Here is a 26,964-nt window from a genome sequence, read left to right as displayed (position 1 = left end):
TGAATCAGATTGGTCCACTTGATATTGATGGGTCAACTGTTGATGATCCTGCTCAGGTAGCTAACAAACTAAATGAATATTTTGCATCGACATTCACACATGAGGAGTTATTCAGCAAGGGGAATGCCAGAGGTGTACTCAACTCTAGCAGTAAGCTACAGAATCTTGAAATAACTGGGAGTAAAGTGGAGGAGAAACTGTTGAAGATAAACACAAGAAAGGCACCTGGGGTGGATGGGATCTATCCAGTTATATTAAAGGAGGCAGCAAAGGAAGTAAGCAAACCCTTAGCCATAATTATGAGAGCTTCCTTGGACTCAGGGGAGGTACCCATAGACTGGAAATGTGCAAATGTGACCCCAATATACAAAGGAGGATCAAAGGCTGACACAAGTAATTATAGACCTGTGAGCTTAACTTCTGTTCCAGGAAAATTAATGGAGGCACTGGTTAAAGAAGCACTGCAGGATCATTCAGACAAGACTTCAGTTATACCTCAGACACAGCATGGTTTTGTTAAGGGGAAGTCTTGCCTGACCAACTTGATTGGATATTATGATGCAGTCACAAAAGAACTGGATGCAGGGAATAACTTTGATATTATATATTTGGATCTTAGAAAGGCTTTTGATACTGTTGCACATGGAAGACTGCTATACAAATTGGAGCAGTGTGACATTGGAGGCAAATTGCTGCTATGGATAAAGGGGTGGTTGAGGTGGAGAAGACAGAGAGTGGTAATCAATGGACACTGCTCATCGTGGACTAATGTTATTAGTGGAGTCCCTCAGGGCTCAGTGTTGGGTCCATTATTGTTTTCTGTATTTATAAATGATATTGATGATGGTATATCAAGCTTAATGTCCAAGTTTGCAGATGATACAAAGGTTGGCAGGGTTGTCAAGGACACTACTGACACTATGCTGCTGCAACAGGATCTGGAAAGGTTGAGCAGATGGGCTGAGAGGTGGCAAATGAAGTTTAACATTGACAAATGTAAAGTACTACATATGGGAAACAGCAACCCCAGAGCAACATATCAACTCTGTGGTACTACACTGACAGTGGTAGAGAATGAAAGGGACTTGGGGGTGGTTGTGCAGGCAGATATGAAGTTCTCTGAGCAGTGCAGACGGGCTGCAAGAGTAGCTCATGGAGTATTGTCAATGATATACAGGAATTTTTCCAGCAGGGATAAGGAGGTGATTATTCCATTGTATAAGGCAATGGTCAGGCCACACCTAGAGTACTGTATACAGGTCTGGAGGCCTCATTTCAAGAAGGATGTAGAGCTGCTGGAACGAGTACAGAGAAGGGCAACAAGATTAGTGAATGGAACAAAGGGGTGCTCTTACGAAGAAAGGCTTAAGTTTTGCAAATTACAGTGTCTGGAGACTAGGCACCAGCGAGGTGATCTGATAGAGGTGTATAAAGCCTTGAATGGTTTAAGCATGCTCAATGCTGATGAGACTCTTCCTCTAGCTCAGAAAAATCACCTGAGAGGGCATAAATTCAAATTGAGGAAAGACAGATGTAGGATAGACGTGCGGAAATTTGCCTTTAGCCAGCGGGTGGTTGGTTGGTGGAACAGACTGCCATCCCTTGTGGTGGAGGTTGATAGCCTAAATAAGTTTAAGGCTCAGCTGGACAGGTATTTGGAACGAACAGAGGGGTGAAGTGGAAGTGGGTTTTTTTTTTTTTGGCTGATGCTGCATAAGCGATGTAAGGAGTCCAAGGAAATCAGGCGACAACTCAGCGTTGTTATGGGCCTTTATGAGACCTTGAAGGACAGGGTGGATGCCCTCGAAGGAAATAAATTGAGGGGCCCATCAAGCTCTCAGCTGCCCACATCAACGCCAGAGCTTGCACTTGGTCATCAGGCAACACAGGGGCAGCCCCCTAGGCAGAATGCGCTGGTCCCACAGGAACTAGTAGTTGTTGGTGACTCTATTGTCAGTGAAACGGGGAACATGGTTTGTAAAAAGGATAGGTTGAATAGGACCAGGGTATGTCTGCCAGGGGCAAAGGTCGATGACGTTGTAGAGCGGATATCATCTTTTAAGGGCACAAAAGGTGATATAGTTGTACACGTTGGCACTAATGATATTAAGAGTAGGAGACCGGCGGAATTACTTAGCAAGTACAGGTCACTGTTGAAAAAAAGCCGTGAATTAGGGTTGAACTTGAAAGTGTCTGCAATTCTGCCCAGACACGATAGGAGGGAGTATATGATGAGAGCCTTGTCGATCAATTCGGCCCTGGAGGGATTGTGCAAGGCTCAAGGGGTAGAATTTTTTTCAGCCTGGACTGTACTTGTTAACAGGAGAGATTGCTTCTACAGGGATGGGATACACTTAAATAGAAAGGGTGCAAGAATTTTTGCTGATGCTGTCGAGGCAGTGTTAGGTGGGTCGGAAAACTGCTAGTTGGGGGGGATACAAGGACTAATAGATTAACAGTAGCCACTGGCAGAGGTGGAAGTGATTCTTGCACTGCTTCTATTCAAATGAGCAGAAGTCTGAAAAACAAGATGCAGGATATTTCAGAGACTGCTGGTAGTCATTGCGTTACAAGTAAACACATGGGTTGTGTTAGGGTAGCTAAGAATAGAAACAGGTGCATGGATACCTGCATGTACACCAATGCTAGGAGTTTGGTAAATAAATTTGATGAATTTGAGGTATTGCTCAAAACATCAAAGGCAGATATTGTTGGGATATCAGAGACGTGGTGTCACACAGATATAAGTAATGCGGAACTGGAATTTGGGGAATACAATGTATATAGAAAGGATAGACAGGACAGGAGGGGAGGAGGGGTTATGCTATTAATTAAGAAACACATAAAGTCAAAGGAAGTGAAGCCAGTTGACATCGATGGACAGGGCAGTGTCGAGTCAGTTTGGTGTGACATAAGCATAGGGAAATCAAAATTGAGAGTAGGAGTGTGCTATAGGCCTAATGACTCTGATGAGTATAATAAGATATTGTACAGGGAAATAGAGTGGGCCAGTAAATCAGAGAGTCTTATAATGGGGGATTTTAATTTCCCAGATATTGACTGGAATTTGTGGGTTGGTCACTCGCACACTAGCAAGGCTTTTGTGGATTTATTGGATGATTGTTTTCTAAATCAGCATGTTCGTGAGGCAACAAGAGGGAGCAATACTCTTGATCTGATTATCAGTAGTGATTCTTCATGCATTAAGAACCTGCAGATAAATGAACCACTAGGTGGCAGTGATCACAGTGTGTTGAAGTGGGATTTACTCAAGGAGGTAACTACCATCAGAGGTAAAGGGAAGGGTTTTTGTTTTCGTAAAGGCGACTATGATGGTCTGAGACAGTATTTAAATTCTATACAGTGGGACCAACTGATGATGTTACCAACGGCAAACTCAAAATGGGAAGCATTCAAGGAACTAATCTTGGTGGCTACCAGGCTTTACATACCAACTAAGAAATATTGTTCAAGGTTTAGGCCTAAATGGTTGTCAGATGGACTAATGAGACATGTGGCAGAGAAGAAAAATGCATGGGATACATACAAATTAATGGGTGACATGGAAGCCTATGATAGATATAAGTTGGTCTGTAACCAAGTCACAAAGGAGATTAGGCAGGCAAAGGCAGACTACGAAAAATCCTTGGCAAAGGATGCAAAGAAAAACAGAAAGGAGTTCTTTACATACTTGAACTCGAGAAGGAAAGGGATGAATCAGATTGGTCCACTGGATATTGATGGTTCAACAGTTGAGGATCCTGCTCAGGTGGCTAACAATCTAAACGAATATTTTGCATCTACATTCACGCATGAGGAGTTATTCAGGAAGGAGAATGATGTAGGTAAAGTAAACATTGGCAGTGAGCTGGATGATTTTGTAATAACTGAGAGGAAAGTGGAGGAGAGATTGTTGAGGATAAACATAAAAAAGGCACCTGGGGTGGATGGGATCTATCCAGTTATATTAAAGGAGGCAGCAAAGGAAGTATGCAAACCCCTAGCCATAATTATGAGAGCTTCTTTGGACTCAGGGGAGGTACCCATAGACTGGAGATGTGCAAATGTAACCCCAATTCACAAAGGAGGATCAAAGGCTGACACAAGTAATTATAGACCTGTTAGTTTAACTTCTGTTCCAGGTAAGTTAATGGAGGCACTGGTTAAAGAAGCACTGCAGGATCATCTAGACAAGAATTCAGTTATAGCTCAGACGCAGCATGGTTTTGTTAAGGGCAGGTTTTGCCTGACCAATTTGATTGGATACTATGATGTAGTCACAAAAGAACTGGATGCAGGGAATAACTTTGATATTATATATTTGGATCTTAGAAAGGCTTTTGATACTGTTGCACATGGAAGACTGCTGCACAAATTGGAGCAGTGTGGCATTGGAGGCAAATTGCTGCTATGGATAAGGGGATGGTTGAGTGGCAGAAGACAGAGAGTGGTAATCAATGGACACTGCTCAACGTGGACTAATGTTATTAGTGGAGTTCCTCAAGGTTCAGTGTTGGGTCCATTGTTGTTTTCGGTGTTTATGAATGATATTGATGATGGGATATCAAGTTTAATGTCTAAGTTTGCAGATGATACAAAGGTTGGCAGGGTCGTTAAGGACACTACTGACGCTATGCTGCTGCAACAGGATCTGGAAAGGTTGAACAGATGGGCTGAGAGGTGGCAAATGAAGTTTAACATTGACAAATGTAAAGTACTACATATGGGTAACAGTAACCCCAGAGCAATGTATCAACTCTGCGGTACTACACTGACAGTGGTGGAGAATGAAAAGGACCTGGGGGTAATTGTGCAGGCAGATATGAAGTTCTCTGAGCAGTGCAGACGAGCTGCAAGAGTAGCTCATGGTGTCTTGTCAATGATATACAGGAATTTTTCTAGCAGGGATAAGGAGGTGATTATTCCCTTGTATAAGGCAATGGTTAGGCCACATCTTGAGTACTGTATTCAGGTCTGGAGGCCTCATTTCAAGAAGGATGTAGAGCTGCTGGAACGGGTACAGAGAAGGGCAACAAGATTAGTAAATGGAACAAAGGGTTGCTCTTACGAAGAAAGGCTTAAGTTTTGCAAATTACAGAGTCTGGAGACTAGGCACCGGCGAGGTGATCTGATAGAGGTGTATAAGGCTTTGAATGGTTTGAGCATGCTCAATGCCAATGGGATTCTTCATCTTTCTCAGAATAATCACCTCAGAGGGCATAAATTCAAATTGAGGAAGGACGGATGTCGGATAGATGTGCGGAAATTTGCCTTTGGCCAGCGGGTGGTTGGTTGGTGGAACCGACTTCCATCACTTGTTGTTGAAGTTGATAGCCTAAACAAATTTAAAGCTCAACTGGACAGGTATTTCGAACGAATGGAGGGGTGAAATGGGAGAGGGTTTTTTTTTTTTTTTTTGGCTGATGCTGAATAAGCTTGCTTTCTTGCATCATATGCCTCTACTAATGCTAATGCTAAAGCTTGCTTTCTTGCATCAAATGCCTCTACTAATGCTAATGCTAATGCTAATCCTCCATATTTGGTGGTCATGGGCTCAAACCCCGGTCTAATCAAGAAGCATGTGCTACGCACTGCTGCTCCTGCTCACCTGGCTACAGAGGCACCTGTGAACACTGGAAGGAAGGGTATGAATCACATTGGTCCACTTGATATCAATAGTTCAACTGTTGATGATCCTACTCAGGTTGCTAACAAGCTCTTTGGTATTTTGCATCTACATTCACACATGAGGAATTCTTTAGAGGTGGGGATGCTAGAAATTTATTAAAAATTTAACAGTGAAATAAATGGTTTTGTAATAACTAAGAATAAAGTGGAAAAGAAATTATTGAAGCTAAACATAAAGAGGACACCCAGAGTTGATGGAATGTATTCAATTATACATTCATAATCATAAGAGCATCCTTAGATTTAGGGGAGATTCCTGTAGATTGTTGATATAAAAATGTACCCCCATTTCACAAAAGGGAAATCAAAGGATGAAGTGAGTAATCATAGACCTGTAAGCTTGATTTCAATTCCAGGGAAAATAATGAGTCACTGGTTAAAGAAGCAGTGCAGGACTATCTAAACATGAATACAATTATATAGTAATTCTAGCATGGATTTGTTAAGGGTTTGTCGAAGACCAATCTGATTGGACACTACAATACAGTAACAAAGGAACTCAATGCAAAAAAAGTAATTTTGACATCATCTACTTAGATTTCAGAAAAGCTTTTCACACTGTTGCACATAAAAGGCTGCTGTACAAATTGAGGAAATGTAGCATTAGGGATAAGTTAAGAAATATCAGGTTTAATGTCTAAGTTTGCAGATGATACAAAGGTTGGAGAATGGTTAATTACAGTAATCAGGGTATACTACTGCAACAAGAAGTGACTTCCATAGCCAAGTGGTCAGGAGCGGGATTGCAGTAGCACACGCTCTTTGAGTAGACCGGGGGTTCAAGCCCCTGACTGCTAAATACGGTCAATCTGCCAACCCACACTGGACCAGGGTGGCAGATTATGGTCTATTTCCCTCAACATGAATTGTTGAGAAGCCTTCCATCCTGCTGTGGGTTGATAATGGCTGCATTTTACCTTTTTTTTTTTTTACTGCAACAAGATCTAGAAAAATTAGGCAGATAGGCTAAGAAGTGGTAAATAAAGTTTAACATTGACAAATGCAAGGTACTGCATATGTTTGTTTGTTTGTTTGTTTGTTATTTGGTTTTTAGGAGCATTAGCAACTAAGGCCATATTGCTCCGAGAAATGCGGTGGTCATTCCCTGACCTTTCCTCATCCTCCGTATTTGGTGGTGACGGGCTCGAACCCCGGTCTAATCAAGAAGCGTGTGCTACACACTGCTGCTCCTTCCCACCTGGCTACGGAGGTGCCTTACTGCATATGGATAGCAGTAACACCATGAATAACATATCAACTGTGTGGTATAACACTGACAGTAGCAGAGAGTGAAAAAGATCTGTGGGTAATTGTGCAGCCAGACATAAAAAAGTTTCCTGAGTAGTGCAGATAATCTTCCAGGACAGCTCATGGTGTTTTGTCAGTGATATACAAAAGTTTTGCCAGAGGGATAAGGAAATTATTATCCTGTTGTGTAAGGCAATAGTTAGGTCACATCTTGAGTACTTGATTTGTTGGGAACAAGTGCAGAAAAGTGTAAATGAGATTAGTGAGTAGAACAAATTACTCTTACCAAGAAATGCTTCAGTTCTGCAAATTTCAGCATTTATAGTAGACACTTGCAAGGATATCTGATTGAGATGTTTAAAGCTTTGAATGGATTGAATAAACTAAATGCTGAGCATCTTAGCCCTTGCTGAGGTAACACATGAGGGGGGCATAAATTTAAATTGAGGAAGGATGGTTGCAAGAACTTAAGAAAAAACAGTACTATTAAATACTACTATTAAAACAATGTACTTTATACTTGAAAAAGTAATATGTTATCTGACATGGAACAAATATTTAAATTCTTTTAAGATCCTAGCATGCATTTTAATTGTCAACAAATAACTATATGGCTTTCTCAATCATCCATTTGGTCAACTTATGTTTAAAAAAAATAAAATTCATTTATTTTTTTATAGTGGAAATGTAATGAGTAGTAACCCCAAAAAATTTCATTAAGGTATGCACAACATTTGATCTGCATTTTGGTATGAAGCATTAACAAATGCCAGCTCTCTATTCAGACAGAAATTAATCCAGAAACCAATGGGGAAGCTGGATAATATATATGATAATCACTCCGGAACTAGCTGATTTGCTTTACAAGACTTATCTTGATCATAGGCATATATTTGTAAACTTTTATGACAAAAATAATCAGGGTGAAAAAAAGAAATGTACATTATTAAAGCTTCTGAACTGTGTGGCACTTCATAACACAAAATGATACAATTTCATATACAATAGTCAGCTCTCACATTTGACACACTTTCAGATGGAAAAACTCAAATTTCTAGTCAGAGAAGCCTGGAATGATTTGGTTTATGTTAACGGTCAAAGTAGGTAATGTTAAATAAATTTCTATATACCTGACTGATGAATCCAATAACATTTCCACGCAACCATGGTAAATCCAAGTCTTTAAGGTTAAAACCATCAATAAAAATACTGCCTGAAGAAATATCATAGAATCTTTCTAGTAAGAAAGCAACAGTGGATTTCCCTGAAGAAAATATAATCATATATATCAATAAAATAAAGTAAAAAATTCTCCTACATAAAATAAACTTCACTGAACTATACTGTATTTACAAAACTGTACTTAAACAAAACTATATTTTATTTATGATTACAAAAACTTTATGATTAAGATGTATCATCTAAATCAGTGCTGCTCAAAATGAGCGATATCGCCCAGTGGGGGGGGGCGTTTGAATTATCCATGGGAGCGTTAGGCATAAAAGGGGGCGATAGGCATGAAAGGAGGCGATAGGGGGGCGATAGGCATGAAAGGAGGTGACAGGGGGTGGATGGAGCACCATCAATGATTGGCTATTACAAGGGCTTTATGGCTTATTTAAAAAATGCTGTGCCAAATATTATTAGTTCATTGTGTCATTCACCGTCAGCATTTAGTTGCGAAAAAACTTGGTGATCAGCTGCACAATTCTCTACAAACTGTTATTACTGCTATAAACAAAATTAAAGCACATTCTTTGAGTGATCATATATTTCAAAAGCTTTGTGATCAAAACAGCGAAGATTCTGAACGATTGCTACTTCACTCCGAGGTTCAGTGGCTGTCAAAAGGCAACTGTCTCAACAGATTTTATGAATTCTTTGATACTGTTGTCAGGTATTTTGAAGATAGGAACAATGACCTTAGTAATGATCTCAAGAAAATGAAAACTGATATTGCTTATCTTGCAGATTTATTTACTAGATTCAACTCAATGAACTTATATTTACAAGGACAAGATGTAACTCTTATTAAGGCAAAAACTCAAATTTCAGCATTTATTTCAAAATTAAAGCTTTTTATACGCAACATAGGGTGATGTGAATTGTATCAATTTCCAAATCTGTTGGAAATAAAGAAAAAATAAAAAATAGCTGATGAAACTCTACTAACTTTTTGTAATCAACTAGAAATGTTGCACAGAGATATGCAGGAAAGGTTCGAAAATCACCTTAATTTGAAAATTCCAGATTGGGTTATAAATCCTTTTTTAAATAATGATGATGGTGAATGTTTTGTAGAAGAAGAATTGATTGAGTTACAAAATGAAGTTGAACTGAAGCTAAAATTTCAAAATTCATATCGGGAATTTTGGTTACAAAAGAAAATCTCTGACCATTATCCTGCATTGTGGGGAATTGTAAAAAAATTACTTATGTCTTTTCCAACATATCTAGTTGAAACCGGTTTCAGTGCTGTATCTCAATTGTTGCCACGTTTAACAACATCTAGAAATTGTCTAGATGTTGTTAAACGTGGCGATTTACGACTTCTACTTACAGATATTAAACCCAATATTGATAAGCTAATAAATCTCTGCCAAGCTCATCCATCGCATTAAATATTAAAATATAATTAACTATTTCCATTAATATCATGACTTATTTATGTAATTAACTTTTAATTTTTATGACTTAATTTAAGTGACTATAACTGACTTTATTTATGTAGTTGTAATTTTTTACGAAGAAGGAATAAAGTACAGTGAATAGTTTTCTTTATAATTCACACACATACATGCAGGGCTGCATTTACGTTTTTGGAGGCAAACAGACAAATATTAATTTCAGTTATTTAGCTTCACTTTATATTGGTGGGCTAAAAAAAAGCCCTGGTGAGGGCTTTTTTTAGGGGGGGGGTGATCCAATAAAGTTGGAGAAGCACTGATCTAAATTATTTTATATTTAGATAATACAAATTTGCCTCATTCTGTATGGAACATCAAGCAAACTTAGCTTCCTATTTAGTGCATTTACCTCATATTGTGGAAACACTCCAGCATGAGATGTCTTGGTATTGCACTACTCTGAACAATGCACTTCCCCAATGGAGAAGAATATTGCTGTTTTATTTAAAGTGTCTACCACTACAAAGACCCAGATTTCCATCCTTTTTTGGATATCACTGATGGGCAGGCAGGCACAGTGAAGACCTGAACAACCCAATGACAGGAAATATGCACAATATGCGAGATGCATATTGGTATGAAAGTTAAATAGTATGTTCATTACAACTATCTGACAAGTCAATTTACATTAAAATAAGTAAAATAAAATAATTGCAAGTCATTGAATAGTGAACAGAAAGAAATATGACTTAAAAAGCTATATCTAGTGGTATTCATAATAATTGTTGCACTTGCCATGTTCAAATTTTCACTACTGAAAAAATCTGCCCAAACCTTTTTTGGTTGCCTGATATCACAAAATACAGCACAGCAGCCTCAGGAAAATTTAAGACAAGTGAACCACTAGCAGCCAACACTATCTGTAATCATCATGAAAAATGGTCATTCACTTCAGCCAGAAATTTTTTTTAATTCCAAATCATGGCCAATGAAATTTCTTTATTATAAATAAATTTTTAATATTTTTTTCCTAGCTATTTTGTTTATGTTCACTTTCCCAGCTATTTTGTTTATGTTCTATCGATATAGAATGTTTCATTTTTAAATAGTTATTATTTTTTAAATTCTTAATTATGTCATCACAATGAAAGCTTTTAAGTCAGATTTTAGGAGTTTCCAGTTACAGTTTATAACGAGATTTGCATTCTGGTCAATAGTACTACAGTCAGTCTTCATATAACATGTATTTACACTACACGAATTCGATCATGCATGATTTATAAATAGGAAAACGATGTCACATATAACATGAACTGAATTTGCTTATGCACGATTCCCCTTGGTGTTTCATGAAAGGGGAAATTCATTTCACATAATAACGTAAAAACCCACACAATTCCAGCTATCGGTATTATCGCAAATGCAATTAGATCGAGTTTATCCATAGCGAATGGTCAGGAGCGGGAGTGCAGTAGCACACGCCGAACTGCTAAAAACAGTCAATCTGCCAACCCACACTGGATCTGCGTGGCAGATTATGGTCCATTTCTCTCAGCATGAATTGTTGAGGAGACTTCCATCCTGCAGTAGGTTGATAATGGCTGCAGTTTACCTTTTTTTTTTTTTTTTTACTACCCATTTAACAGATTCCACTGGCAAGAACCCCCAATAAACCAGAAACTTCAAATTGTTTTTATTGTATGGTAGTGACCTCCAGAAAATGTGCTTTAGTAAAACATAAGCATGTAAAATGTGAGCACAGTGTGTTTCCACCTTTACTGCATTGTATATTCAGTTTCTACACGGGTTTCTACTGAGTTGTTTATTCAGTTGCTACTCTTGAGCACTGTGCTATTTATGTGTATCAAGTTTGTCTCCTCATTTTTGTTCTTTTTATATTTGTGCTCTATTCCCAAAAAATTAGTAAAATACTTGAAAAAAGTGTGAAAAGGAAGCATCCTGGTGAAGATACTACAAGTTCAGAGAGAAAAATAAAAGGAATATCGATTGAAGAAAAATAAAGAAATTGTGAAACGCTTTCAGCGGAATGACAGAACATGTGATATTGTGTGTGCTACAGGCCTAAATGAGGCAACGCTGAGAACAATTAGAAAGAATGCAGAAAAAATAAAAGCAACTTTTATAGCAAGAACAACTCAAAGTGTAACAAAATCAACTAGATCAAGACACAAAGAATTGGAAGAAATGGAACGTCTGTTATCTGTTTGGATAGAAGATCAAACAAAGAAGAGATCAGGAACAAGTTTGCTTATGATAAAAGCAAAAGCATTGGCAATATCTGAAGATCTCAGAAATATAAAGCTGAAAATCCTTAAGAAGTGCCTTCCTTTACTGCCAGTAGTGGCTGGTTTAATTATTTCAGGAAACGTCACACTTTCCATAACATGAAATTATCAGGAGAAGCTGCGAGTGCAGATGAAGAAGCAGCAAAGGAATTTCTGCTGATACTGAAAAAACTAGTTGAAGAAGCGGGCTATACATCGGACCAAATTTTAAACTCTGATGAAACTGGACTGTATTGGAAAAAAATGCCATCACAAACATATATCTCAAGAGAGGAAGCACAAGCTCCAGGCTTCAAGGCTGCTAAGGATAGATTGACTGTTATGTTAGGAGCAAATGCAAGTGGTGACTTGAAACTGAAGCCTGTTGTTATTTATCATGCAGCCAATCCACGAGCATTAAAAGGATTGTAAGGCCTACCCTGGGTGTTTACTTTAGGAACAGCAGAAGCAGGTGGATGACAGGGCAGATCTTCACTGATCTTCTACTAGATGTGTTTTGAAGCTACTGCAAAAAGAAAAATTTGGATTTTAATTGTTTGGACAATGCACTAAGTCACCCTCCAACCCTTGCTGAACTGTCACCAAACATCAAAATCCTGGTTTTATCTCCATAAGGGAAACATCTCTTATCCAGCCATTTGACAAAGGAGTAATTGCTGCTTTTAAGCACTATTACACAAGATGCACATTTAAGATGTTGATAGCAGCAACAGAGGGCAAAAATGCACCAACAGTTAGACTTCTGGAAGCAATTCAACATAAAGAATGCAATTTACATAATTGTGGAGGCTTGGAACAAAGTGACAAAAGAATGTTTACATGTGTTGGTGTTTGGCAGCCTCTTTTACCAGATTTTATTCGTGATTTTAAAGGCTTTGTTCCTGTAAATGAGCTTCCTAAATTCAAAGCACATTGTGCTGCCCTCGCAAAGCAGGTTGGCTTTGAGGAATTGGAGGAAGAAGATTTAGAAAAGTTGCTTCAGTCTCATGAAGAAGAACTTTCAACTGAAGAACTGCAACAACTTGTTGCTGGAGGGCAGGTGGAAGGCGAGGAAGACAACGAAGATGAAAGCCTGAAATCCACCATAAAACAGCTTTCTACTTCAGAGTTTTCAGTTTTAAATTCATTTGAAAAAAAGTATGCAATGGCTAGAAGATAACAATTACAATGCAGAAGGATGCAGAAGAGCAGCACTTCATACAATTCAATCTGCTTTGGAGCTATATAAGCAGTTGCTTTGTGAAAGAAGGAAGATAGCAAAACAACAGAAACTAGATGTCTTTTTTATGAAAACACCTAAGAAAGAGACAGAAAATGAGCCACAGCCCTGTAGTTCTGGTGTGACCACATTTCGTCCAAAGCTCTCATAAGCATCTCCTCCATCTCCCAGTTCCAATAATGATGACAACCTGCCATGACTTTCCCCATAATTCCGCTGCTTCAACCCTTTCTCACACCCGCAAGCTGTCTTAATTTATTTTTAAGGTAGGAATCTAAATTTAAATGACTAAATTATTAATTTTACATTTTTCAACTGTGTAAATATTTTATTACGATTATTTATTGTGTTTGGTAATGTTTTGGTTACAAATGTGTGTCAATCTTGGGTGGTCGGCAGCTAACCCTATTTTTCCCATAAGGCCTGTTATTTATATTGCACGATTTTGCATTGCACGAGGGTTTCTATGAACACAACTATCATGTTATACAAGGACTGACTGTATATGGATTGTAAAAATAAAATATCACATTCATAAACATAAACTATCCATGCATTTAGTAGCTTACAGTGTAGTAGCATATGGATATTTTACGTTCTTTTTTTTATCTAACCAAATTTCGGGCAATTATCAACAGCTTCCACTAATATTCTTGATTGAAATTTAGTGTTCTTCTCAATAATACTATGCATTCTACAAAAATAAAATATTATATTTACAAACAAAGTAATTATTAGGGGAAAAAAACTATTTCCATAACAAAAGCAACTAGAAAAGGTATTTTTCACTTGAATATTTTTCATGTGATTATTTTTTTTAACTTCTGGCCAACAAAAGTCAGTTTAAAAATTGTAACCATAATAGTAATTTTTAAAAAAACCTCATAACCTAACCAGTCATGCTGAGAGATCATCAGCAGTTAGCATTAGTAAAGGCACATGATGCAAGAAAGCAAACTCATCAGCCAAAAAAAAAAAAAAAAAAAAAAAACCCTTCTTATTTCACCCATCCACTCACTCCAAATGTTTGTCTAGTTTTGTCTTGAATCTATTTAAGCTATCAACTTCTACAACGACAGATGGAAGTTTGTTCCAGCAATCAACCACCCACTGGCTAAAGGCAAACTTCTGCACATCTATCCTACACCTGTCTTTCCTCAATTTGAATTTATGCCCTTTCAGATGATTATTCTGATCAAGAGGAAGAATTTCATCAGCACTGAGCATGTTCAATCCATTCAAGGCTTTATACACCTCAATCAGATCACCTCGCAGGTGCCTAGTCTCCAGACACTGTAATTTGCAAAACTTATGCTTTTCTTCATAAGAGCAACCCTTTGTTCCATTTGCTAATCTTGTTGCCATTCTCTGTACTCGTTTAAAATATAAATGTATATCCTTTGCATGTACTGTAAATATGATTTTGATCACAATATCAGCAGTAAAAGTCTCTAAGTGGATTGTGTTTATAATTCAAGTGGTGAACATCTTGTTTCAAGTCAAAATGAAGAAATTGTTCCCATCTGGATACTCTAAAGTGCCTTTCACTTTTACTATGAATTAGTTTGGACTGGCTTATAAACATGAGTTCCTAAATGGGTGGGATAATCATAATTTGAGTTGTTTCCGCTTTGTTTCAACACTGTAGATCAAAATAAAAACATCCCTCATCACAATAGACTAGTATCTCCTTGCTAGTGCTGTGAATTTGGCTTATATTAGCTTGTTATAAAAATTCCAAAGCAGGTGGTGGTACAGTTTATAATTTGTCACAGCTACCTTGCTTCAAGGTGGTGGAAATGAAAGATGCCTGCCTTTCTGTATACCATAAATTTAATTTGGAGCAGACTATAAATTCCAAAGTTCTAATGCTCATAATTTAAGTGGTAGCTATCTAGTTTCAGATGGAGAATCGAATCCTCCTGCTCCCCACCTCCCGGGCACACCTACTCTATGGACTTCAGTAATAATTGAGTAAAAATAAGCTAAAAGCCTGCATCCTCTCCACTCCCAGTTTTCACTTCATAAAATCATGGAGGGTCTTTGCACAGCTCTGATCCTTTTGTCCTTAATATTTGTTAAGCTTAAGGGCAAAAGTAAGAAAATGCAAGAAAATACTACCAGGCCAAATGTAAAAAAATACTGTAGTATTTTCTTCTATAAAAAAAAAAAAATCAGAAAATCTGATCATGTGAACACTTTATCTACCTTTCAAGTAGAAAGGTAGAAAAATGTTGACATGATCAAATTTCCTATACTTTATATATGTGAATTCTCTTGTTTACATACAAAGAAGATAAAATGAATTCTTTTATAAATATTTCAAAGAACAGTAGTATTTTCTTCCACAGAAACAAATCATTCTTGTTGCCCATTTGCCCTTGTTGCCCATAAAAATGATTCACCTCTTATTGACATGTTTGTATGCATTAAAGGATCATAGCATTTGTATTTTATGAAGAAACTTTTCATATTTTGTGAAATATATTCTTTAAATCATGTTGTTGAAATGCAACAGGCATTTCAAAGTTTAGTGGCCTTTTGTATCATTGTTTCCTTAATACATGAAATGTTGTATGCTGTTCCTGTTTTCTTCTTTTTTGCTGTGACAGACAATACCCATCTTAATCTTCGTCAAAGTACAAGTCGCTTCAAACTTTTGAACAATCTGTTTATTACTGCCCTGCTTTACTTTAATCAAATTTCATGAAAAATTCATGCTGCACCTAAATCACACTAGCATTTTCATAAAATAATTTCACTATAAATGTGTTTTCTTTATAATAAGCCATTTTGCAAGTACTGTTTCTGGAAGCAACTGGGATAGAACAGTTCCTCTGGTGTGTTACATTCTATGACACTAAATTACTTATATTATGTAATGTAGGCACAGCAGCAGCTTAGGCTATATTGTGCCATACATAATATGCCTGTAAACTGCATGTATTCTAGTCAATTTGCTGTTTGCTGGATGAAAATACCAAGTTTCCAGGAGAAAAAAAAAAAAAAAACACCCTATGCTTTCCTGCGACTGACTAACTCAGCCACATTGTAAAAAAGGCCCATAAAAATTCCTCATGTTGTTGATGGAATTTAAACTCAGGTCTTTTCCACCCAGTATGGGGATGATGGTGATCATACCAACTATGCAACCCACAAGGGCCTAAAATCACTTTTTTATGTTAATATGTTTAGGGGATATATTAAATTAAGTTGGGACATTTTTTTTTCTTAATAACCTATAATTCTTTTATAGCAAATTGATGTCATCCTGTTTAATAATCAAATGAATAGAAATGAAAGTTGTTTATGAAATCATTTCATAAGCTTGTTCAACTCTATTCTATAGTATTTTTTCTGCTCAGAGTTGTACATAATGTAAAAATTTATGTAAAGGAACACCATCAATTATTGTTGTATAATAATTAACAAAAAATATATTTTTAAGAGAAAATAAATATCTTGTAGATTAATTTATAAAATGACATAATTAGCTTAAAAATTTTCTATGGCAAGCAAAAATACAGGAAAAGCTCTAAGCCATTAACTGGGAGAAATTCAAAACTACAGACAAAATATTGTTTAACCTAACATGCACATACACGCACGCACATACACAATGTTGCTTGTTCATTCTGAGTTTTCTAATTATTGTGCAAAACTTTGAATGTTTTCACCTCCTCCTGACAGGCCACAAAGAGCAACCATCTTTCCTGCTGGAAGATGAAGACTGAAATTATCAAGAACTACCTAGAAACAAATTAAACACATGACATGTAATTTATACAAGAACAATTAAATTTAATCTCAGGATAACTATATTTTTTAAGTGCAGTGAATTTATAAACTATTCATTAATCTTTATGATTTTTTTTTGTTATATTAGTGATACTAATAGGTTTATCCATATTTTCATACAAAGACTAACATAAATAAAAAAAACATTAGATGAGAGACTTGGTCGGTATATATGTTAACTTTTATTTCACCAGTGTATATGTATAGAGTGAAATTAATAATAATGAAAAACATATATGCCAATTTCAATAAAACAAAGATAAAATTAAAAATACAAAAGGGGAATTTATTTTTATCAAATAAACTTACATGATTGTCACGTGTTGGATATGAAAATGAAACTCCCTCAAAGCGTATATCTCCCCTCAGTTTATTAGCTGGTATAATTATTCCACTAGTTGGTAATATGGTTGGTTCTAAATTCATATACTGTAATGTAAAATAGCAAACAAAATTGATACAATAATAACCATTCTGGGTTAATTTTCATTTCAGTTAATGAAATAAGTTAATTTAGAAACCAAATATATATTTAGTGCTTCCATAAACCAGATTTTCCATGAATGCATCAGTCTCATATTGTGGAAGCATCCTCAACCATGGTGTTCTGGTATTGCAATATATACTTTAAATGAAAAGCACTACACAAGTGGAGAAGCATAGTGCTATTTATTTTAAATGCATGCCATTATCCAAGAATGTAGTTTGAACTCTGGTTGGGGTCTCTTCAGTGTGTGAGTAAGCATCATATAGTGAAGACTTGATGACTAATGAGAAACTTTCTCACTGGTCATTTGGTCCTTTAAAAATTCTCATAAAAACAAATCAGATGAACTGAAGTCTAGACTTTCTGGTAGCCATAATTCTTTTGACATTAACTGCCCATAAAACCACAGACTAAGGAGGTGTGAGCAGTCGCACTCCCTTGCTAAAATTGTTTTAAGGAATTCATCTGTCATAATACTTCCACAAATATTTAAACAAAGCAACATAATGCTCACTATTGATTGTCTAATTAAAGAAAGGATTGTAGAATTATCTTTTTTGAAACTATATACTGAAAGTTTTGTATCACTGGCATAATTTATCAGTTAAAAACTGAATGATGTGGTGGTTAGTTTAGTATCTGGAAGAGATAGATGGTGTCATCAGCACATTCACCAGAACAATGTGATATAAGGTACAATATGATGTGAAGAATCAAAAGCACGAACAATATATAAGAAGAGCATATGATTGTTAAGGCTTTGTTCCAATTGAATAAAATTCTGTTGATTATGATGCCTATGCATTTGACAGTGGATCCTTTCTTCAGAAATAGATTACACATATTTTCTTTATCAGTATCATCCTGTATAATCTTTTGATAACTATTTATCAAATATTCTTTGGCATTACATAAAGTATGAGATCTAGGACAAATAGTTGGCTGTTTTTATACAAAAATTAAAGATGATATCTATGCTTACAAAAGATACAACTGAAAGCGAGCTTATAAGAAGTTTATGAAAATTGGAAATACAGTCAATACTGTCATGGATATGTCTGATTTTGTGACTAGTCTAAACAATCTTTGGATCTAGTTTATGATTCCATACTTCATATGAATTGGAGAGGGCACATCTGCTTGTGTGAATATTAACATTTATTAAATTCCCAAAGATTGTTTCCTATTGTTTAAAAGATCTGGAATCTACAAATAATTGATAAATCTGGAGAGACTGGATCTTTTTGAAATTACAGTGTGCTACTTGATTGAAAAAGAAACATTTTAAAAAACTAGGCAGTGATGGTTATTTTGGATGTCACTATTCTCAAAATAAGGAGAAGCCATCTGGTTATTCGGAATGCAACAACTTCTATTATTAGACCATTGAGAATAACCCACAGCAGGGTTTGGAACAAGAAAGTTGTAAATGCTCACATTTGAAGAGTAGTAATCTGTTTTGTTGGATTTGTTTGCATTGGAGGTGACTTTGCCTTTTTGGATTGGATTTTAGTAAATATAGCTGTGATTGTTGTTGTTATTTGGTTTTTAGGAGCATTAGCAACTAAGGCCATATTGCTCCGGGGATATGCGGTGGTCATTCCCTGACCTTTCTGCATCCTCCGTATTTGGTGGTCACGGGCTCGAATCCCGGTCTAATCAAGAAGCACGTGCTACACACTGCTGCTCCTGCCCACCTGGTTATGGAGGCTTATGATTGTTCTGGAAGCCAGACATGGTTTGGCACCCAAAACAATCTTATGTTTTGAATACAAAGGATAAGAATTGTAAGTTTTATGAAAATGATGGTTTGGTTAGTTGGTGGTCCTCTTACTCTGAGAAGTAATTCTGTGGCAGCTTAGTTGCTACGAGACACTACCATCTACCATGCATTTAGAAAAATTGGATTAATCATTAATTTTTTAATTTCTTTAATAACAAGTTCACTAAGAGGAACTGTTATTAAAAATTATTCAAAACAATTCCCATTGATGACCAGAGGAATTTCTAAAGTCCTTTTCAATTCCAGGCTGAAGTTAGCCAATCTCAAATGGAGGAAGTGCAGTTCCCTCTGTGAGTTGTTCAGGATTTTTATTTTTCAGCTCACACAGTTTTGAAAATTGTCCCATGAACATACAGTTCTACAGACAAATAAACATTTTATAGATAAGAGTGACAGTCATAATTGCTGTTAATTTTTTTTACTTTGAGATAATTCTGTGAGTGTATGTTGGAAGTTCATACGGTTCAAAAGTCAGCCTTTGAACCATAAGAACTGGTACTGACTGATCAAGAGAATTTTGGATGTGAACTGAGATGACCTCATTGTACTCTTGTCAGTTTAAAACATGCAGCTACAGATAGAGTGGACACAGGCACACTGATACCAGATTTTTGAGAAGTGGAATAAAGGTCACTGGGTCTGATGAATTCTAGTTGTTACATTTGCTGACAACAGGACCAGGGTATGGAAACAGCTGCATGAATCAACGATGCCATCATGCCAGGCATCAACATTATAAGATGGTGGCGGAGGTGCGATAGTGTAGGGTGTTTTCATGGCATATATTAGATCCTAAAACTAGCAGAAGGATCAACATCTAAATGCCACAGCCTATCTAAACATCATTGTCAAACAACTGCGGGTGTATGTTGGAAGTTCTTCCAACATACAATGTCACAAATACATGGATCATTCAGGATGGATGGTTTCAGACACACAAGGGTGACATTACCATACTTCACTGGCTTGCTTGGTCACCAAATCTCAACCTTATTAAATACCTCTGAATTAGGTGTAATGGAAACCATGACAGTGATCTCCCACCATCCAATCTCAGGAAATTACAGGATGCAGTAAAGTATGCATGGATCAGCATTTCTACAGAATGCTTCTGAAACTTTGTGGAGTTCATGTCCCAATAACTTGAAGCAGTTCTGAGGACTAAAGGAGGTGCTACTTGCTATTAGGTCAGAGTACCTAATAAACTAGCCACTCAGAGAATGTCTTTACATGAACTGAATGGCAACTGGAACACAAGCATAAATATTACCTTATTAAGGAATCAATGAACAGTCCCACTCACTTGGTTATTCCACAGCTCTAATTATTAATCTGGAAATAATTGTCTTGAAATCTTGTCTACTACAACAGATGAGTAAATTTTTCTGAGAAAATAATGAAATGAACTTTTTTAGCTTTGAAGCCTACTCACAAAAATTTGGAGGACCCAAATCTGTCATTAAATCATTCAGTTTGTTTTGTATGGATTATTTATTGTTCATGTAAATTTTCATGCTAGGAATCATTGCCATACACATTACATTCAGAATCTGATGATGAAATTGTAATTTTCTGGCAGAAGAAGGAAGGTATAGGAAAATTTTATCATGTCCAATGGTGTTATGGTAAGTGGTACATTCATATATGAAATGTCTTTTTTATTTTTAGTGTCATAATGTTGCACTTTCAATACACAAAAATAGCAATAATCTCTGTGGCTTAAGGTTCCTATCATTCCTAGGAAAAGCAAAAGGCAGTACTTTTTCTATCTTGATTTCATTTTCTCAACAGTTCAACATGTGTCCCAAAATCTGAGTAAAACCCACATTTTATCTTGGTTGGCAAATTTTATCCTGAAATATGCACAGTACAATCTTTTTAACAAATTCTTTATGTTTTCCTTTGTATTTTTAAAGCAAATTTTCCGCAAATATATCACAATGTATCATAAATATGATACATACATACAACAAGGAACTTACACAGCTCCTTGTTGCTATAATGCATTATAATTTACAAAAATAACCACAATTACAGAAATAACCACAATTTTTTCTTGGTACATTTTGTATAAACTAAAACAACATAGAGAATGTCATTTCCTATACTAATGTTGTTGTTGTTATTTGGTTTTTAGGAACATTGGCAACTAAGGCCATATTGCTCCAGGGATATGCGGTGGTCATTCCCTGACCTTTCTGCATCCTCCCTATTTGGTGGTCATGGGCTCGAACTCTGATCTAATCAAGAAGCGTGTGCTATGCACTGCTGCTCCTGCCCACCTGGCTACAGAGGAGCCCTTATACTAATGCCATCTTGCAAGGCACATTTTCAACTTCTGGAAGTTTCTCTGTTCATGATCACACTAGAAAAATCAGTATCTAGTGGTTGTAAACCTTTAATAATAAAATACTAGGGGACTTTGCCTCCTGCTCGCTTTGTTCGCCAATCCCCATGCACACTTTTCTATGTAAAATGTAGAGGTATGACGGAGTAAGTCAAATCTTTTCTACGCAAAAGACACACTTGTCAAAACGCACTGATCAATATCTAATTAGGAAATGACCTATGTAATTATTTACTTGTGCATTTGTAGTGACATAATTGACACACCCACTTGTACCACATGACCCACATCCCTCTTCTCCCATTGGCTACCCCACCATGCGGCATTCTCAAGGTTGAATAAACATCACCATGTAATTATTTACCTGCATTTACATAGATCACTTAGGAAAAGGCATCCGAAAGAGCAGGACTAAAATATTTACAAACTATACAAATATTTAAAATATTTACAAAATACTAACTATTTGCAAATATACAAACTATATAGGGATGATTGGTCCCTTCATCAGCTGATATTAATATACAAAAAACGTTACAATGGAACATCAAATGATGCCGGGCATGGTCAAGATTGGTGAATGTTATGGAGGCAGTTGTCTTTCAATGTGGCAGACATTGGCATGCAACCCGATGTATGCACTCTACATTGTCAACAGCAAGTGCCTGATTCTGCCCAGTAACCCATTTGTGTTCCTTCCATTTAATGTCCAGATATAGTAGAGGTATGATTGTAAATAGTTTAGTATTTTGTAAATATTTAATTTTTTTGTAAATATTTGTACAGTTCTATTATTATTTGGATAATAATAAAATTATACTAACATTATAATGCACTGATCGAAATCTAGTCAAGAAATGACCTATGTAATTATTTACCTGGGCATTTGTAGTGACGTAGTTGCCCAGACCTCTTCTCCCATTGGCTGAAATAAATATCACTAGGAGAAAAACTTTTTTAATGTATAGATAGATACTATATAATTTTTGACTATATTTTATTCAAAAACGTAAAAAAATGACTATGAAATTTTGATAAAATTATGTATGTATGTGATGGACAAAAATGGGTGTTATTTTTTAATTCAGTGTACATAAATAATAGAGGATGCATCCCAAAATCATTTCAGGCCTGTGTAACTACATATGGTGTATGGTAGTAAGTAGGCTTAGCACTTTAAATTTGCCAGACAAGTTATATATACAGCCAAAAAAAATTGAATCTCCTTTGAATTTTTAGTAATATCCCAAGAGTTACAGGTGATTAGACTGGTATCAAGATGGCAGGAGTCTACTGCATAAGTAAAAATACCTTGAATGTCACAGAAGAGAAAATTCACATCTATATTTACTGTAAATATTTTACTATACTTACTTGGAACACTCTAGCACCTGCAGCCATTCCTCTGACAAACTGGCCAAATAATAGGGAAAGCTGAGCTAATGACCTGTTTCAAAAAACAGTTTCAGAAAATTATTTAAATTAACAGGAGATAAAATTTATCTCAATAAATTTAAATTGATAGCTTCAACATTTAATGTTTAGATATTTGATAATGTTTAAATATTCATATTTTATGTATTCACTATTTTTTTTTTATTTCAATGAATTCTAAAAATATGATTATTACCAATGCCAAAATCACCTAATAGAAAATTTTCACTATGAGAAATTGCCAATATTCAGTGATAAATTGCCAATATTATGCAAATTTTAGATAGTGGTGAAGCAGTTCCTTTTTACTTCTGAGTGTACTTCTCTATTTTCCCACTCAAGAAAATCTGACAATTATGGATTGTTCTGCAGCCAAATTCTTCAAATGCAACGTTCTACTAATATATTCTATTAACCTATTCAGTGCTGTTGAATAAATAAGAGGAAATGTATACAATTTTTTTTAAATGCACTACTGACACTGCATAATTTTGCTAATCCGGCCTGTTACAAAGTACTTTCAGGGGTTTGTTGAAATGAATACATTTCAAGCAGTTTATCCAAACTCACAGGTGTTTATTTCACTGCTGCCAGAATGTTTACCAGAGAATTCAAGAACTAAGCCAGCAAGGTAAATATGCAAAACAGGTGAACTAGATAAGCAAATCTTTACATTATCTGTTCCTGCCTAAATCCTTTCCTATCAAGCCACCAAGTACAGTCAGTTCTGCTATAACATGCATTTTCGTAATGTGAATTTCCTCCAAAGCAACTGATATATTAGAGAACACTGTGAGTATAACGCAATTTTCACGTTGGCTCATGCACGATTTTGTCTGCAAGTAACACCAGGTGAATGCAAAACCTGGCAGCAAGCTGAAAGTAGTGACCTGCACAGCAATACATACAAGTTTACAAAGCTTAAAAAATGTCAAACGTCAAATGTGTGAGAGCTATATTTTCCATTTTTTACTGTAGTTGTATTGGTCGGAGACACACTTTTGTCACTCGCTGTATTTGCAAGAGTACACACGATATTGTAGGCCAACTCATGTTTTCAGGAGCTCACATTTTTCTGTTCGAACAGAAATTTTGTAAGGCGTGATAGCATGAGCAAAGGAGCACACTTCTGGAGGTCACTACCTCCAGAAGTGTGCAGTTCCTGGTTTATTGAGCTTTTTTCTGTTAGTGCAATCTAATTATAAATGGGTAGTAAACTCAATCTTACCGCATTTGCTGTAATTCTGTGGGTGTTTAAGTTATTATGGTGAAATGTGTTTCCCTCTCCATGAAATCTTCAATCATAAAAAATACAAATAAATTTTCAGAATCTTCTCTTCATAAACTTGTCTCACTTGTGCAATTGGTACGTCCTGTGTTCATCATTATTGATTGTTTATCTTTTTTACTGTTTTAAATTTTACAATCCAAAAAAAAGAAAAGAAAATGTTAGTGAAGAGAAATATCAATCAAGAAAACTTCATTCCTTATCAAGGTGAAGTGCTATATTTAGTGTAATATTTATTTATTTAGTAGAAATTTAAGGTTTAAACCTGTGTTTTGCAATTTTCTTGGGTTTCTAACTTTTTTTAGTGTGTTACTTACCAGACTTAACATTTTTTTTGAGTGCTCTGCCCCTATCCCTATTTTTCCCATAAGCCCTGTTGTTTTTAATGCATGAAATACCATAACACAGAGATTTTTTAGGAACACATGTACCACATTATAGCAGACTGAGTGTATTCCAAAATGTTGATAGATTACCATCTTTCAGAAGTAGATATTGCAAAGCAGTTAAATGAAACCTACAAAGGGAACATGTTATTCGAATGTGGCATTTCAACAGAGGTATGGAATAACTATGAACGTGTTAGGGATAACTTGCCCCATTCTAACAACGCAAGTGAAGTTTCAGATGATTCCACTCTGCTGTGTGATTTCACCTCTGTTAGAATACTTAACAAGAATTCAAGACACAAGTCTGCAAGGGAAAATTAAAGGAATGGGCTACACAAATTTTGTCGCCTACTTTTACCTTCAGTTTTGCCAACAAGACATTGAGATATGGATGGACTGGGACAGAGCCTGCTGAATTTCTAACGAATGATTATATAAGGAAACTTATAAACAATGATTTTAGACAACTTTTTTTGTATTGCTTCAAGAGTACAGCATGTTTGTGGGAAAAACTACTTAATGTACGCAGTGCACTACATTTTGGCCACATGCAAATAATAATAATTCATGATTTATAACAAAAAAATAGCAAAACAAAAAGCAATGTTTTTTTTTTTTTTTGTGTGAATCAAGAACATTTCTACACATAAGCCACACTGGCTGTTCATTCCTACAACCAGTGCATGGTAAAAACATAATATTCAGTACTTCAGTTTTTAAATTGTGTACAGTGGGACCAACTGATGACGTTACTAAAAGCAAATTCTAAATGGGAAGTATTCAGGAAAGTAATCAAAGAAGCTACAAGGCTTTTCATACCAACAAAGAAATACTGTTTAGGGCTTAGACCTAAATATATGTCAGATGAATTATTGAGACATATGGCAGAGAAGAAAAGTACATGGGATGGATATAAATTATCAGGCAATACAGAAGCCTATGGTAGATATAAATTAGTCCATAATCAAATCACAAAGGAGGTTAGGAAAGCTAAGGTAGATTATGAGAAGTCTCTGACAAAGAATGCAAAGAAAAATAGCAAGGACTTCTATGCTTATATTAACAGTAGAAGTAAGGGATTTGAATCACATTGGGTCACTTGATGTCTATGAATTAACTGTTGATGACCCTGCTCAAGTTGCTGATAAATTGAATATATATTTGGCACATAAATTCACACTCAAAGAATTCTTTAGGGAAGGAGATGCCAGAAGTTTACCAATCTCTAATGAGCAGGTAAATGACTTTGTGATAACTGAAAGGAAAGTGGAGAAGAAATTGTTGTGGATGGACATAAAAAAAGGAATCCGGGGTGGATGGAATCCAATTGTATTAAGGAAGGCAGCAAGCCAAGGAGGTGAGCAAACCCTTAGCCATAATTATGTGAGCATCCTTGGATTCAGGAGAGGACCCTATGTATCAGAGAAGTGCAAATAAAGGGTTTTCCAATAGTAACGCTCGATGTTTGGCAACAGCGCATGACGAAGTCGACAGTCACACAGGTGGTATCTTTGGTAGCCGTATTCAGTTAGTCTCTGCATTTTATTATGGAGCGTTACACGACTGAGCAACGAGTCAAAATTGTAAAAAATTATTATCAAAACTAATGTTCTATTCGTCAAACGTTTCGTGCACTCCGTGCAGTTTATGGTGTCGACGAAAGTCCTTCAGAATCCACAATTCGCCGTTTAATAAACAAATTCGAAGCAACTGGGTCTGTGGCAAATCTGAAAGTGCCTGTACGTCAGCGAAACGCAAGATCCGTTGAAAATATTGCTGCAGTCCGGGAAAGTGTGCGTGAGAATCCGCAACAGTCCATTCCGCGTCGGGCTCAAGAACTTGGCCTGTCTTCGACGACAACTTGGCGAATCCTGCATAAGGACTTAGGGCTTCACCCTTATAAAGTGCAATTAACCCAACAACCAAAGCCCAACGATCATGCGCAGCGGCGTGCATTCGCTGATTGGGCGCTAGAGCAGTTGGAGGTCGATCCTGATTTTGGGAGAAAAATAATGTTTAGTGACGAGGCTCATTTCTGGTTAAGTGGCTTTGTTAACAAGCAAAATTGCTGAATTTGGAGCGACGAAAACCCACGGGAGATTCATGAGGTCCCACTACATTCCGAAAAAGTTACGGTATGGTGTACACTTTGGTCCGGCGGAATAATCGGTCCGTATTTTTTCGAAAACGAAGAAGAAGTGGCACTTACGGTCAACGGTGAGCGATACAGGGCTATGATAAGAGATTTTTTTTGGCCTGCAGTGGATGGAATCGATCTAACAAACATTTGGTTTCAGCAAGACGGTGCTATGTGCCATACAGCACGTGATACAGTAACACTATTGCATGA

The 26,964-nt window shown here is 36.3% G+C and overlaps 1 protein-coding gene across 4 annotated transcripts in view; it reads right to left on the bottom strand.

The window, feature by feature from the left end:
- LOC150087803 (mitochondrial potassium channel ATP-binding subunit) overlaps positions 1–26,964 on the bottom strand; it is a 96,334-nt gene that overhangs the window by 18,437 nt on the left and 50,933 nt on the right. For all 4 annotated transcript variants that reach the window (XM_090370431.1, XM_090370432.1, XM_090370430.1 and 1 more), the window contains 4 exons: positions 22,878–22,950; positions 17,196–17,315; positions 16,766–16,838; positions 8,067–8,200 (listed from right to left, as the gene is read on the bottom strand). In XM_090370431.1, the coding sequence (XP_090226557.1) occupies positions 8,067–8,200; positions 16,766–16,838; positions 17,196–17,315; positions 22,878–22,950 (400 nt within the window). The remainder of the gene's footprint in view (positions 1–8,066; positions 8,201–16,765; positions 16,839–17,195; positions 17,316–22,877; positions 22,951–26,964) is intronic.

Source organism: Mastigoproctus giganteus, chromosome 3 (genome assembly GCF_048544385.1).
Source record: "Mastigoproctus giganteus isolate SK-2022 chromosome 3, ASM4854438v1, whole genome shotgun sequence".
NCBI lineage: Eukaryota > Metazoa > Arthropoda > Arachnida > Uropygi > Thelyphonidae > Mastigoproctus > Mastigoproctus giganteus.
The sequence above is the reverse complement of the archived record's forward strand: the minus strand, read 5'-3'. Positions and strand labels throughout refer to the sequence as shown.